The sequence below is a fragment of the Physeter macrocephalus genome, chromosome 11, assembly GCF_002837175.3.
Source record: "Physeter macrocephalus isolate SW-GA chromosome 11, ASM283717v5, whole genome shotgun sequence".
Classification (NCBI taxonomy): domain Eukaryota; kingdom Metazoa; phylum Chordata; class Mammalia; order Artiodactyla; family Physeteridae; genus Physeter; species Physeter macrocephalus.
The window spans coordinates 45,958,351-45,975,662 of NC_041224.1; the positions used below are offsets into that span (position 1 = coordinate 45,958,351).

The window sequence follows — 17,312 nt, forward strand, 5'->3', positions numbered from 1 at the left end:
GCTCGAGTACTCAAGTGGACAAGTGCACAGAGGTATTTACTGAGTTGAAGGCTGGAGGAAAGGACAGTGTTATGCAGGAAAATCAAGTTCCTTCGCATGCCCTCATCTCCAACCAAACTTCCTTATACAGAGCCACGTTTTCCCAACCCCTTGCCTATTTGAAAATAACAGCCCTCCACCTAAAATGCTTCTTTCTCCCTTTCCCTCCACCAATGCCTACAGCAACCCATCGCTCAAAACTACCTCTAAAATTTCCCTAACTTACCACTCATCCCATTTATCCCCTAAATGTAATAATGCATTCCTCTAGACTTCCTGGAACTTTATTTTTATTTCTATTTCTCTTAAGGAATGTAATACTTCCACCTTGCATTGTTTTATCTATCCATCTATCTACCTATCTAAATGAGCACACACACAGTTGACCCGTAAACAACACGGGTTTGAATTGTGTGGGACCACTTATAGGTGGAATTTTTCACTAAATACACACTACAATATTACACGATCTGTGACTGGTTGAATCTGTGGATGCAGAACCATGGATAAGGGGGACAGACTGTAAGTTATACACAAATTTTCAACTGCGCCCAGGGTTGGCACCCCTAACACCCCCATATTGTTCAAGGGTCAACTGTATGTATATAAAATTTCTCAGAATGTCTCATCCATCTATTCCTGACAGTATTGTACTAGAGTGTTTTACACCTGAGATGGAAAAGACTCACAATCTGCAAACATTTCATGTTACCTAAATTACAAAGCCTTTACAAATATAAGTTAGGCTGCTAGGACCTCATAAACAAACATTATCTAAATTAAAACAAAATTTAAGACTACAATAGTCAAATTCTTTCTGCATATCGTAGTAGCTGAAATCTAAAGGGATCAACTTCAGAAAATATACTGAAAAACAATATAACACTTAAATGAGACAAAAACTGCAAATCAATAGAAATTAAGTAGATCAATTTATTTTTGTGTATTTCACAAGTATAATTTTGGAAGGGCTATTTAACAAATTTCAGCATTAACTGCCAACTCTATAGACACGTTCAACAAAAAAGGCATTTACTCTTGGCCCTTTTAATACAGGCAAGTGTCCTACTGCATCACAAATAAAAGATGCAGTAACATATTTGAGGGTATATTAAAGAAATTAGATTTTTCTTTCAAATGCTGTTTAGTTGATAAATAACATAATACAAACATAATTAATGGCTGTCATGACCATCAGTGATTCCCAGAATAAAACCCATAGGCCTACCTACTTTAAAAGGCAGAAACTAGTAAAACAGTATTAAAATCAGTGTTTTTATCCTTAGATCAACAATCCCAGAATGAGACTTCTTTGATCCCAATTTTACAAGGTGTGGTGTGATGTCAGGGGGAGAAGGGATATGGGCGAAGACTGGCAGTGCATGCTGAATTGCAGAGTTGGGACGGTGGCTCAAACTTGTCATTATCCAGATGAGGACAGTGTTTTAGAAAATTTTAAATGGGTCCTTTATTGTGTTATATTGGGAAGGGTATTAAAGGACTGATCATTCATCAGTCCTAAATACCATTTAATAGATGCCATCAGGGGGTTTAAGAAATAAGCAGGGATGGGAGGGGGGAGAAGTGAAGTAAAATGAGGTGAAAAAGGAAAATGAAAAATGGAAGAAATGTGTCTGAATGTTGGGGAATGTAAAAAGGCCACCACAGAAACTGCTTAAGTTGCCACTCAGACATGCTCTTCCTATTGGATACCTGCCCCTGGATCACCAAACACCAAGTTTAGAGCACAATTCAAGTAGAGATCATATTTCAGCACTGATAAAACTTCACTAATTTGGAGTGCGAAAGAATACATGTCTGATTTAGTAAAAAGTATCAATAAACATTCAGAGGTATAGTTTTGTTACATCAAGTAAAAACAGCAACAAATACCAAGTGAAGTAACAACAAGTAGAGGGCTTGATGAATAGTTAAGACGTATTTTTAGGTGAACAGCAAAGGAATATTGAATAACTTGTAAATAGACTGCAAAAATGCTCTTTTCAGTTCATCAAAACAATCCAACAGTCCTTACTATCCCAACATGCCAATAACTATAATTGTTTTAGTCAGATGTAGCCTTTAAAAATGAAATGTTTCTCAGAACTGTATTATCAAATAGGAGCTACTGGACATAAAACAGGTAATTGAGTTCAGACATTAGCTAGTTTTCATGAAGTATTTATCTCCAACTTGTTTACTCCAACATTCATTTATAATAAGGACAATGATTAAAATTGGCCATTTCTCAAACCACAATTCTGAAACCACAGAAATGTTTGATTAAGCCCATCTTGGTCAAAAATCTTCATTCAAGCAATGGTGAAACAGCCTGCAAATGTCTTCAATAAACTGAGCTTTGATGCAGAACAAAAACAGAAAAATGTAAAACCTCTATCCCAAGCACCAATAATGGAGGCTAAGCAATTATACCTACAAGTTCTAAATGACAGGTCTTGTCTGATGGAAAATCCTGAGATTTCTATCACTGTGACTTTACAGAAGGCAGGTTGGTTTAATGAGGAAATTTACTTTTAATGAAAAGACAATCAACAATATTTTATTTGGGGCACTTACTCAGTATTTCACAGATCCTCAACAAGTTTTGAGGTAGGTTAATATTAGCATTGTATTTTACAAATGAAAACTCAGGCAGAGATTACATCACTTGTCGCAAACCATAGCAGGAGTCCTACCATAATCAGTAACATGGTCTGATCTTTCAGATTAATCTCTGATGTGTGTGTGAATTTAATGGTGATAGCTTGCAAATAGTCATAAAAACAAAACAAAACCACTAGATATTCTACTTTGGGGTATTTTGTAATTCTTAAATAATCCTACAATGATTATACATACTTTGGAATAACCTACTTACTCCCATTACAAACCTATTTATATATAACTAATCCTTATAATAACAAATTAGCACATTATCGATTTTGCTGTTTTCTGCCTTTTGGGGTGGGTGAAGCAGGAAGATAATCAGCAAGTTTTCCTCAGAGAGCTAGGCAGCCTTTAAGCGCAGGTACTATGCTCAAGGCACCATCTATGGTGATTTGGGGTCATAGGAAAGCAGGTATACAAATGGAGCCAAGATCCAGAAAAGATGCCTGGATCCAAAAGAGGGGGAGGCCCTGCACAAGTCAAAGATGAAGAAAAATATACTATCATCTCAGGCTACATATCATCAGCATCATGGGAAGAGCTCCTAAAAGACCAGTAAATTTGTCCCAGTAAAGTCTATTAAATTTCTTACTAACTAGATAAACCACAAGTATTACATTAAAGTGACATCTATAGAAACAAAATATCTAAGTATTTATTATGAATATGTTCCACCTATCATGTAAATTCCTCTAATTGTCACAAGCCTAATTCACCTAGCTCATTATAATTACTTAAAATTCAGCTCATCCTGACTAGGTTCCTGGGCCAATCGTCTCAAATATTTGTTTCATTATAAATTTCCTTTTATTTAAACAATTGTCAATTCTTAACAATACAGGATTAAGAGTGGTTAATTAACAACTGAGAAATTATAAGGAAAATATCATTATTGTGTTAGAATATACAGCATTCAACAGAGAAAATTTCAAGAGTAAAGATACAGACACCTGTTTCTGAAGAGACTGAACGGCACAGCCCAACACAATTTAAGTCAAAGAAGCAAGAAAAAAAGAAGGGAGGGGCCACAGGAGGCAAAGTATTTTATTCTAGTGTCCCCAAAATTGACTGTGGAAGTAAAAAAGTTTCTACATTTAAAAAGTTTATATAAATTACATGAATTGTAATTTTCATAAAAGTCAAAATGAAATGTTCTGCATAGGACAAAAGATATGCCTAAGCAACATATCATATTTGCACAAGGCCACTGAATGTCATGGATATGAGGAACAAATGAAAAAGCTTAAGTCTATGGCAGACTGAGCAAAGATTTCAGTTTGGTATTCTATAACCCCAAGACTGTAAACTACTCTTACTATGCAAAAGCTCTAATGACACATAGGGTTTTGTGTAGGAACTCTTGTGCTTCTGGTTGGCACATCATCTACTCGTTAATATGTGAAATTAATACAGACAGTTGTGAGAGGTTGTGCAAAACTACTGTATTTACAAAAATGGCACAAAAGTGAATTCAACAGTCGATGCACATGCACACTTCATTCACATCTTCAACAACAAAAGGTATTCTAACACTACAGAACCGAATAAGAATACTAGTTTCAACAGCAGCTGTTAAGCACTAGAGTCACATAAGTTACACCAGAATGGGCAAATATTGCCCAAGTAAAATTCTATTGTTAAAGCTGAAACAGATTTAAGGCCATTCAAGTTCAAGCACAGGATACAAATCTTTTGAAGCCCCATCTATTTGTGTTTGAAATATGTGACCTTTCTTCTAACTTGTGGTCTTAAACTTCTGTTTTACAAAATCCAAAAGGAAAATACAGAAGAAATCAATACAATAGAGGTTACATTAAATAAGAGTAACATACAAAGCTATAATTAAGATGAATTAAAGAAAGCCAAAGCATTAAAATTGTAAAACTTGCTTGTTACTTGTTGGAACCAGCCCTACACTAGGAGTTAGGTAATATATACAATTATTTTCAAGTAGATTACTTTACATTGCTCTAACATGTTCTTTTCATCAGTGCACTGTTAAACTAATCAAAACTCTACACATGTATATTCCCTTACACACACACTACCACTACCTGCAAAGCCATAACTCTCAAATGACTTAATGAGTAAAAGGAAATAAAAAGTGGAGAAGTAACATATTAAGGAGAAATAATGGGATTAGAAGATTCATGCAGTTCAGCTCTTTTAATCAGCCAGCCAGCTTGCTAGCAACAAGAGATGGTTTCCGTTGAGGAAGGTCCTGTGGAGTGGGAATGTGGTCACCAGTGACCTCTGTCTTATCCGGAGCTGCAGTAGGAAGTTGCTTGTTCTTCATTTTTGCTTTAGCCATGTTGTAATCCCCAGAATCAAAATATTTTTGCTACAAGAAAAAAAAAAATTCAGACTAGAGTTTAAAAAGCTTTCATATGCAATTACACTGGTTTAAGATATAGATGTGACCCTGTACTGTCAAAATAAAATAAACCTAAAAGTTTTTAAACAAAAACATCAACTACACGAAATAGCTATGACTCTATAGTGAGTTCTATCACAAGTCAACAGCTGAGAAGTCAGGCAAGAACCCTTTCTTCAGGCTTACTTATATCATTCTAGTTCCAGTATGGAACCCTCAATATTGACATCAACTTCCATATGAATCTATCTGGGAGCTAATAGCCCTGGACTTAAAGAGTGGGACACAAGCCTTTCACTTCCTAATAGAAAAACCAGCATGAATTTCTTGTTTAAATGATTTTGAAAATAAAAACACACAATCCACCAACTTGCATTTGGGATATCACCCACCTCCAATCAAGCTTACAATTATTAAAACTATTACTTATAGTTGCTGGTACTCTGTCATCTAAGATGAACTTTTCTGTAAGGATTTAAACCATTTATTTGAATTAGAGCAGTTCACTAACATAAAAATAAAGGTTAAAATATAAATGCTAGGGTAACAGAAGAAATGAACTCATTAGAAATTAATTATCACTTAAAATACACATCCCTACCCTATACCACCATTTTTCACCTAAGACACTAAGAACAACAATCGCTCTTATTAGTTGGAGAGATGGATGCGGTAACAACCACACCATTTATCACTGAAATAGAAATTGTGGAGCTAAAGATCAACCTTAATATAGATAATCTACATGAGTCAGCCTGTTCCGAGGTTAAAAACACATGAATTTGCCTGGGTTCTGACTCACCTATCATGTTTAGCCCACCTTTACTGAGTGCCTGCAATACTACACGAGGCGCTGTGTGAATCATGAAGAGAGATATAAAGATGGACAACAGCCAAGTAAATCCACTCTTACACTGTTTTAAATACATGAGGTGCTATGGTTACTCAAAGGAGGGGAAACTAACCTTTGCCTATAGCACAGACAAGAAGGAATAATCCAGATACGAGATGAGGGCTTGGACAAAGGATGAAGGGGGGCAAATATAAATATTCTCTTTGAGACTTCAGGGGTAACTCAAGTGGTAAATCAAGGAGCTAGGAGCTCACAGCTTAGTTTAGGATTGCAGAATGGCCTGAAAAAAAGGTCTCACTGGCTGCCTCCCTCCAGTGACTATTCTTTTATAAGCATCTGGCCTTAGGCCAGAGTCTAAAGTTAGAAATTGCTTTTCATGTGTCTACACATAGAGTAGGAATCTTGGACCAGGCCTTTCTAAGACTTGCTGCAGCTTCATTTCTGCATGTTTTAAAATGTGTAGTGAAAAAAACCCTCAGAACTTCTGATGTACTGTATTATATTAGAGAGCTACTTCTGAAGTTTAGTAGCCTCTAAAAGAGAAAGCAGACTGCCAAATTTCTTAAGAGTCAAAAGCACAAAATGAGAACTTTAACACATAGTGCAAATTTTAGGCAGACTTTCCCCAATATAATAAAGTCTGTTTCTATGTTACCTCTTTTATAGTAACCAAAAGTTCATCACAAGGGGATCACACTTAACTGTAGATTAGGCTACTTTGCTTGAGGAAAAGGAATTAAATATTTAGTGTGGTGAGAGAAAAACTAAACTCAATGCTTAATAATTATAACTGCTCTAGGTAGAGGAATGCACTAGATCAATGTTTCTCATATTGGAAAAGATACAGTTCAAGAAGGCAATATTACTTGTCTTTAACAATTCTTAAATTTTGTGTAAGTGAAAATTTTAAAAATTAACATATTCTGTACCATCTAGATGACACTCTTATAAGAGCCTTTTCCCACTTCAATTTAAGGGCCACACTTACATCCATATTTATAATTGCACTGACACTAATGGATCACCAAAGTGACAATATTTAATTTTAAGGTCATGTTTCTTAAAACTGGATCCTCAGTTTTCTTGGGACTTCACAAACTCCACAAGTATGAAAAAACATGGGCCAGACTGCTGCTTGATATCCCTCACACATATTGTTAAAAGCCTAAAAATAGGTATCCGAATAAATAACATTAACGAGTACAATAAAACAGAAAGGGACCTAAAATAACCAACCCTCTCAAATGAACAAGAAACTGTTTAAAGATACTAAGATAACTTGCCAGTTTGCTATTACGACAGAGGAAAACTAAAACCCTGTGATCCAGACATTTTTTAAAAAACAAAACTCTTTTAACATAGTAAGAAATTATATAGTTGAATATAACACTTCATTTCCCTAATATAAAAGTGCTTATTCACTGACATTTTGGTAAAATACAGAATCATTCAAGAGCTCCCTTCTCAAATTCTATATAAATTTCTTGATTCAAGTGGCATTTTCTTATTGACAACTATTTACATCTATAACACCAACGCCAAGATACAATGTATATAAATTCTAACTTGAAGATACTTAAAAAGTCATAAATCGTTGAAGCTAGAGAAAAATGACAAAGTCAACAGCCCAAATGTTGGAAGGAAGGCTGTTAGCGTAAGTTATACTGAAGATTAGCAAAGGAAAAAAGGTTTCCTAAATACTAATAATCAGTCAAATCCCAAATCCAAATAATAATAATCAAAATTACATAATTTCATACTAAAACCACATCTGATGGGATGATTTCAAAATGAGACTTGGTACAGATACATTTTACACAGAATGTAGAACATGTTTCTCAATGCTTTTTTCTATTTATCCCCTACATTATGGTCTTTGCTTTTTAAATGACCACATAATGTTCTACATTGTTGACTTATCACAATTTATTTACTATATCTCTGCTGTTGAATAGTGATGCTGCTTTTTATTATAGTTAAAGCTACAAAGAAATAATTGTTCTAATTTATACTCCATTGATTTCTATCCTGGATAAACATTTTTTTCTGTGTTTAATAACAATATTTCCTCTGCTAAAATCCTTTATCTAGGGCACCTTAATGTTTTTCTTGTGTATCTGAAAAACCATTTTATGTATTACAAATATTAACTAACATTTTTATAATAACTTCCCCACCATATTACTTTTCATGGAACAAGGATTTTATTTTTATGTTTTGGTATAATCCTTCTTTGTCATTCTATTATTTCAAAGCTGTCAATGTCATTCTTTCATGCTATATAAAAACACCATTCTATGTTTTGCCACTTTTAAAAGTAATCTGTTAAACTAAAATTAATGTTAAAATATTCTTTTGGTAGAAAGACAATTAGTGTATGACATCACTTATATGTGGAATCTAAAATCATCAAACTCACAGAAAACAGAGTAGAACAGTGGTTGCCAGGGGCTGAGCAGTGGGGGAAATGGGGAGATGCTGGTGAATGCGTGCAAACTTTCAATTACAAGATGAGTAAGTTCCAGGGATCTAATAAATGGACAACATGGTGTTAACTACAGTTAACAATATTGGATTGTATATTTGGAAGTTGCTATGACAGTCAAGCTTTAATGTTCTCACCATAACAAGAAGAAAATGGTAATTATGTGAGGTAAAAGATGTGTTAGCTAACCGTATTATGGTAAGCATTTAGCAATATGTACATGTATCAAATCATCACACTGTACACCTTAAAGTTACATAATATTTTACGTCAGTTATAACTCAATAAAGCTGAAAAAAATATTCCCTTGCAATTTGGTTTATTTGAGAAAATAATCCACATATAACTATAGCCAACATATATACTTATCAATGCACACACATCTGGTGGTAAAGAGCTATAAACACAGACACCCATTTCACAATCTGTTTCGGCACACTGAGTTCACAGGACTTAAACATTTGAAGATTTACACATGAGAACTTACCCCTTTCTGCAATCGTTTCCTTAAAAAATCTGAACCTCCAGGCTTTTGTCCCAGATGAGGATATCTTGCTTTTAATTTTGCTTCTTCAGCTTTCTCTGGACTAGTCACTTTGTCTTCCATTTCCTGAAATAATTTTAAATAAATTAGTTCTCTATTACAATTCAGTTATTTTAGATAATTCCACCTTTTAAATATCTGGATTCTGACTTTAGTTGTCAAATACCAAATAATGCAGCAACAGACTAAGAAATCAAGCACAGAGGCTTTTAAAACATCTCTGTCTTGTTTTTCAAATGATCCATGTGATAGGTCTATTATAGCTGTGATGCATGTATAACACCCCACACACTGGATAAAAATATCAAGATAGCTCAGCTCTGAAGTCTTGCTTGCCATTACTTTCCAGTCATGTATAATACATTTATAGTTAGTCACCTTCTTTGGAACTCATCAGCTCTTTGCCCATATTTAGAGAACCATCTTAATACTGTTAAAATAAAAAAGAGCTTTTTGACCTCCTATTTATTCAAAATCATATTTAATTGAAAGCTCTGAGAATCTTTAATAGAAATTAACAGCAGCTTACTTATCATATTTTCCTTAAATAATGCAGAAGACCTGGTTATTCTTAAAGGAGAAACATCACCTCTGTCAATATTTACATCTGTATATTTTATTGCCTAATTTCTACCCATATTTAATGGCAAACAGTTTTCATGCCAAAGATCCCATCTTTAATACATCAAAAATATGTTTTCTGACCAAGGACTATCAATATCTTAAGCCTATTCACTTTTAGCACCATTCTTGATATAGCTTACTTTCTTCCCTATATATATATATATATATATATATATATACACACACATACATACATATATATATATATGTAGGCTGTGCCACATGGCACGTGGGATCTTAGTTCCCCAACCAGGGATGGAACTTGTGCCCCCTGCAGTGGAAGCAGGGAGTCTTAACCACTGGACTGCAGGGAAGTCCCCAAGAGTAATATTTTATAGGAGAGCAGTGTTTACCACTTCATGGCAAGTAGTGCAGAAGAAAGAATGAATCAAGAAAAATAGAGCTGCCTTGATAGGGGAGGCTAGGCAATGGCAAGGCACATTTTTTAGCTAATGGACTCATTTCTGCACACCAGCTCAGCAAAATTACACACCTCTGCATATCTTGATTCTTCCAGGTTATTTATGAATAGTCAAAAAGCAGAAATGTTATCCATAAATGCCAAGCCTACTGTTCTTACACAGCAGCAAGTAATCATTTATTAATCTAGGAACTCAAGAAACAACTCATATAATTTTTGCATATATCTTCCTCAAAAGTATTTTCATACATGTTTTATAATCAACTTTATTCACCTTATAGATTGTCAATATTTTTTTTTCCATCTTCAAAAGCTTCCTCATGTGTTGTTACCTCTTCTCATTTTTAGTCTTAGAGGATTTTGAGAATAAAGCTGCCGCTGCTGTCAAATATACCCTTTCTATGGGGCTTCTTTTATGTGTATGCTTCCTTCTGCTTCAAGTGTTCTACTCTCTTCTTATGCTGCAGTTTCATGCATCTACATATTTTGATTTTCATTCTTTTTACAGTGGTTGCATCATTCACTCGATGTACAAAAAATTCAACTATGTGTGCCCAGCCAGAGATAGAGACTCTAAATAGTATCGGTGATTCTGCCAGTCATTCCATTCAAAAAGGGTAGCTCAAGTGTGAGGTGTATGACGCAACCCTGCATTCCCAGGAGAGTCTCAATCCCAGAGTATGTCTCTTTCAGAGTGTAAGTGTATCAACATACTGTTTATCATTCCAGTGTTTAAAAACTCAGCCCCTGTAACAGGAGTCAACTACCTCATCTGGCAATCAACTGAAGAACCAGCCCGGCCATCTGTTCAAACACTAGACAAAAAAGTGACTACCACTTGACCTACTGAGAATTGATGGGGCAGTCTCTAATGTGATCATGACTTCACTGGGTTTTTCAAGGGTGATTTCAGTTATATGTGATTTTTTGCCTTACTAACTTTAGAACCTAACCCCTGTACAAGATATGACTACACTGTATTCATCAGATAAGCTGGAGAAATAATATAAATTTAAGGTTCCCAGTTTAGTATAAGAGAGTGCACTGGGTCACCACAGAGGCTTCACTTCGCTACTACAGCCCCAGGGTATCCATAGTGGTTAATTTATAAGTGGACTTGGGAGGGACCTACTCTTGGGTTCCACTATACAATTGTTTTTTAAATTGGTTGACGTTAAATTTGGACACTGGTTGAAGAGGACTCCAACCCGATTATAGCCTTTCAGTCCCAGCACCTTCAAATTAAAGGATGTTAACAGAGTCCTACATTTCCACTAAAACCATCCAGCTTTCTTAGGCTTGGGAAATGAGAGTGCTCTACTTCTTTGTTTGATTTGAATTATCAGTTGTCTGTATCTAAGAAAGATTCCTTAAAATTTCTAGTATGGGGTAGCAACATTCCCTAGATTCCAGCGTTTCTGCAGATTTCCCCATTTTATATACGAGGGAAAAAAAGTTGTGCACAATATGCCATCTTATCTGGCACTCCCCCATTTTCTTAATAAGGAACACATTTATGTATATATTTACATATAATATTCAATTAAATGAAACAGTTTAATTAAATTGCAACAGTTCACTATCGAAAAATATTTTGGGCAAAACAGCACCTACAGCTGAAAATATTATTTAGATTTACAATAAATTTGTAATATGTCCTGGAAAAACGAACCAATTCTTGGACTCTCTGGCCAAATACATAGCACAATGGCAAGTCCTTGCTAGGTGTTAACTTTGCAGTTGGATTCAGGATTTCAGCTACAATTAACACCGAAAGGGTGGAAAATATGACCTAAGCTACATTTTTTAAATGTAGTCAGTACCATCAAGACACGTACAATACTTTTAATGGATCATACAGAAACATTCTTAAACCTTTTGCAGATGTATACAGTTCTAGGGCTTATTGATAAGCAAGTTCAAATGCCTGGATGTTCACCAATGATCTGACGCAGGTACAGTTTGCTTGTGAAATATTAATAACACGTCAGGTGGTGGACTGTGTCCATGGGCATTCAGACCACACTTACCCTTCTCTAAACACTCCTCTGAATCACTACAGTTAGAAGAAGCCTGAAAGCACATTTCCCAGACTGAATTCCTATAAGGTTCTAACAATGTTACCCACAACAGATTAAAAGGCATGGGGAAAAGAATCCATTTTATTCCTGGTGATGCCACACAATGTGCAGAGAGCAGTAGCTCCTGTGTGTTCCTGAAGAAGGGCATCAAGCTCATGATTAGGGTCTCCTGTAGCAGCTACATGAGATGGGGCAGAGGATGCTGGGCTCAGAATAGTGCTCACTCTTGCAGGGTCAAAGGTTTTTTTTGCAATCCCTCACCTGTGGAAACATCATCTTCCCCTTTTTGCTACTCTATCCTTTCAAATAATTTGTAACCTAACCCCCTAAATCATATCCCTTTCTGTCTGAAATACCCAAATTGATTTCTAGTCTCCAGAGCAGGACATTAACTGACAAAATCAGGTAAAATAAGCAATTTATTGAAATAGTTCCTAGAAAGTATTTGTGTAATTTAAAAGAAAGGAGATAATACGTAGAGCAGTACGTATATATGTAAACTGCGAATTAAAATTAAAGGAATAAACTGTTGTATAACTTTTGCTAGAACTATTACAAATAAAAAGAGATCACCTCACCTCCAGGATGGTCCTGGCAGGATTTTGGGTGACTGGGGTGGACATAGGGCTAAGAGGGAGAAGTGACCTGAGAGTCTACTCCAGATGCCTGACTTTGGAGTTTGGAGGTCTTATGTTGTGAGAACTTCATTTCACAGTCATTTAAAATAAAAAGCTGCAATAGAAATTTTCTTTAAAAAAGGCAATTTATCCCTACAGTCACGTTAAAAAATGCAAAGGACACAAAATTTGGTGACTGCATGTTTCTGGACATCCTTCAAAGGAATTCCTGAACATTTATTCCAGCTAGAATGAAAATACATCCCTCAAAAGGTCTGAGATAAAGAAGAAAAAAGCAAACAAAGAAATTGGTATGTATGTATGTATACTGAACAAGTCACTTTTCTAATTTTTTCCCCAGCTTTATTGAAATATAATTGACACGTTCACTTTCCTAATTTTAATGTCTTAATATGTGAGGTTAAAAAAGGACAGAACAGGGCGTCCCTGGTGGCACAGTGGTTAAGAATCTGCCTGCCAATGCAGGGGACATGGGTTTGAACCCTGGTCCGGGAAGATCCCACATGCCGCGGAGCAACTAAGCCCGTGTGCCACAACTACCGAGCCTGCGCTCTAGAGCCCGCGAGCCACAACTACTGAGGCCATGTGCCACAACCACTGAAGCCCGCGTGCCTAGAGCCCGTGCTCCACAACAAGAGAAGCCACTGCAATGAGACGCCTGCGCACCTCAACGAAGAGTAGCCCCTGCTCACCGCAACTAGAGAAAGCCAGCGCGCAGCAATGAAGACCCAACACAGCCAAAAATAAATAAATAAAATAAATTAATTTTTTAAAAAAAGGACAGAACAAAAATATACAACAGTTTTTTAAAGTTTAAGTGTTCTATGTCTCATTTACAAAAAGATTTATGATATTAATTTTACACTTTGTTTAGTTGAGGAGGCTTGATAAAATTTCAGGGGGAATCAATTTAATAACGAAATAAAGTATATAACTTCCAAACTAATAGTGGGGGTAAAAATGGAAGAAGAAAACCAGTCAACTGAAAAAAAAAAAGGGGGGGAGGGGGGGAGGAGGACAAGAAAGAAAAAAAAAAAAAAAAAGACCAAAAAGCTTTATTAGGAATACAGAAGATCTAATGTTTATGCCTCTAATAAGAAAGCCTCAAAATATATAAATCAACAAAATTATAGGGAGCAACTGATAAGTCTATCAGCACAGGAGAGTTCAACAGACCTTCCTCATACTGGTAGGTGAAAAAGACAAAGTAGTCAACGTACTTGATTTTAATTCTGCATCCAACAATTAGGAAATACATATTCTTCTCAAGGACAAATGGAAAAACTGACTAAATATTAGGCCATAAAGCAAGTCTTAACCATTTCCATCCAGGCCACAATCTATGACTGCAATTCAGAAGGTTAAAAGTCAATTATTTCGGGATTCCCTGGTGGCGCAGTGGTTGAGAGTCCGCCTGCCAATGCAGGGGACACGGGTTCGTGCCCCGGTCCGGGAAGATCCCGCATGCCTCGGAGCGACTAGGCACGTGAGCCATGGCCGCTGAGCCTGCGTGTCCGGAGCCTGTGCCCCGCAACGGGAGAGGCCACAACACTGAGAGGCCCGTGTACCGCAAAAAAAAAAAAAAAAAAAAAGTCAATTATTTCAAACTGTATATATCGCTGCCATATGGAAATTAAAGTACATTACTAAATAATTCATGGTTAAAAAAGGAATCATAGGAATAAAAAAAATTACTTGGAACTCACTAATAATAAAAATTCTACACATACCAAATTTGTGGGATACAAGTGTCCTTTAAGGGCTTATATTAAAGAAAACTAAAACTCAATGAGCTATGCATCCAACTTGAGAAGTTAGACAAAGAACGGAACCCAAAGAAAATAGGAGAAAATAAAAAGCAGAAATTAATGAAACAGAAAACAAAGATACAATAGAAAGGATCAACAAAGACGGGAAATGACAAGCTTAACCAAGAAGAAAGTATTTTTAAAAATTCAACTCTGGTTTTGAATCTTTACTCTCCAAGAGGCCTTTGTGTTACACAGAAATTTTACTACTTTTTAGAAATAGATGCTGGAATATGAGTGACTTCATTTACCTAAGTGGTTTCTATGCTGATAATAGCTTTGGGAGAAGGGGGGAAAAAACATCATTAGAATTCTGGAACTTTTACTCTAGGCTACAAACTAGGAAAGCAGAAATCCAGGATACTGCAACAGAGATGTATGCTTATGATGTACAAAAAACAAAAACTTAAAAACAATATTTGAAGTGATAGTTATTCTCTTGGCAATAACATATGCCCCAAAATAATCTTTGTTGTATACTCTGCAATTAGCACAGGGCCTAATATTTATTAACGTTAGGCACTTGCATTTTTGTGAATCATTCTATTGAAATACACTAGCTAAGCTTTCTGTAAGTAGGAGGGGTATAAGGTATAAAAGCATATCTATATAAACATACATATATTCAAATAATTAAGGATTATTTTGTAGTCTGTCATGGAATTGATAGTAAGTTTGAATGATTAATACCACTTTTTGATCTTCAGCAGGGAAGTTACACAACAACATCAGCAAATAAAAATCTGACCTCTCTTAAGTAAATTCTCAATCTGCTCAGCAATATGTTCACTGATGCACTGATTGATGAAAAAGATTAATGAAAGCCAACAAATCCTTTGGTATAGTGTCAGGAAGGGACCAATACTGTTATCAACCTCTGTGGAAAAATTTTGTAGTTCTGTTAAGTCCTTGCTGCTTGCCCAGTGCCTGGCATTTAACTGGTGTTCAATAAAAGTCTACTCGCGGAGCGGCTGGGCCCGTGAGCCCTGGCCGCTGAGCCTGCGCGTCCGGAGCCTGTGCTCAGCAACGGGAGAGGCCACGACAGTGAGAGGCCCGCGTACCGCAAAAAAAAAAAAAAAAAAAGTCTACTGAATGAACAAATACAATGTATTCCAACTGTTTTTTAAAAGTTAAGAAACTTTCTAAACACGTGATAGTTTCACCATCAGCTTATCTTTGGAATATTTCATGTTTAGTAGACACGTATAAGTTCAGGAATAAAAGTTGTTAAGTATTAAAGTCTTGCACAAACAACAGGCAAGCCTAAACACTGTTGCTATCTCAGCAATTTACTATACAACAAATGAAAGAGCTTTTTTTTTTTGAAAGACATTTTAAAACTTTTCTGAGGTTTACTTCTAGACTGTTAAGAATCAATGGTTGCACAACAAACCAGAGGAGCAGGTTGTGCTCCAAACTGCATATATCTTAAGCCTTTTGGTCACCAAAAGTACTGTCAAAACAGTCCCAGAAAAGGCCAATATTAACCACAATTTTTTAAAAACTGGGAAAATGGGAAAGCAATTTATAGCCACTCTTTACTGATGACATAATGAAGTAATTTAAACAGTAGTTCTCTTCCTCTTCCACCAGTCACAAAAGCACCAAGCATACCTTTTAAACTGACAAAAATACTTAAGCTGAGAGCTCTACCCGAGTTAGCCTTTCCCAAGACACCTTACTAACTTAATTTGATGAATCTTATAATAAAACCTCTAGAAAACCTGTTTTCTAGAGAACTTGCTATTAAGGTCTTCTCTAAAAAAAAGTTAAAAGTCATATATATGAAAAAAATACATATAAACATTCTTCTACTTTCATTCAGATTTCTTAAATGGGTCTAAGCTAAGGTTTTTTATATTACCATGGTCTATCCCTCTCTTTTTTTAACTGTAGTACTAGTATCGTCATTTGTATTGACATAGTGCTTTGGCAAGTTTCAACTGAAAAGTTTGGAGAAAAATTCATTCAACCAACATTTTCAGAACAATGCCAGGCACTATCCTAGGTGCCATGGGAGAAAAGATAAATAAAGGAGAGTCCTGAGTTTAAGATGCTCACAATGAAAACAGAACTATGTGTTTTAAGTCTCCACATGCCTCTTTTCACCCCCAGGATCAGACTGCATGGCTGTCTCAGCTAAGTGTTATTCAAAGTGGATGATGGATCCATGAGGTCTCTGCTAAAATAATGTTTACTTTTCACTTCGGTGTTAAAGAAAAATATAAGCATATCCTAGGGCATGTGAATTGCCATCTTATATTTAAGCAGTACTATGGTATTTCTGTGTCTGAGCTTTCATTTACTACTCCATTTGTCCAAATAATGAGAAAACAACAGAGCTGAATTTAAAATGTAAATGATGTACCTAAGACTACAGTTAAATGACCATACAGCTTACTCTTAAAAAAGGGAGAACTGGGCTTCCCTGGTGGCGCAGTGGTTGAGAGTCCGCCTACCGATGCAGGGGACACGGGTTTATGCCCTGGTCCGGGAAGATCCCGCGTGCCGCGGAGCGGCTGGGCCCGTGAACCGTGGCCGCTGAGGGATCATATGGTCTAAGGAAGTGTTAACTTGACAAACTCAAAAAGGCTCCTGCACTTTAACAATTGCTACCATAGTCTCAATACACTGGAAATTCAGTTTCAGCAAAATACCATGCCACAGTGAATTAATAATTTAGAATGTTTTTGTCTGTATTTAGTTTGTTTTAGTTTTATTTTTTTTAATTTTTTTTTTTTTTTTTTTTTGCGGTATGCAGGCCTCTCACTGTTGTGG

General features: G+C 35.9%; 1 protein-coding gene across 4 annotated transcripts in view; it reads right to left on the reverse strand.

The window, feature by feature from the left end:
* Positions 1–966: 966 nt before the first annotated feature.
* Positions 967–17,312, reverse strand: part of ARPP19 (cAMP regulated phosphoprotein 19) — a 19,171-nt gene continuing 2,825 nt past the window's right edge. For 2 of the 4 annotated variants that reach the window (XM_024128834.3, XM_024128833.3), the window contains 2 exons: positions 8,906–9,028; positions 967–5,047 (listed from right to left, as the gene is read on the reverse strand). In XM_024128834.3, coding sequence (XP_023984602.1) covers positions 4,877–5,047; positions 8,906–9,028 — 294 coding nt within the window. In that variant the 3' untranslated portion in view covers positions 967–4,876. Of the gene's footprint in view, positions 5,048–8,905; positions 9,029–9,112; positions 9,211–17,312 lie in introns of those variants that run through there. The other 2 variants (XM_028495167.2, XM_028495166.2) reach the window with 2 other exon arrangements.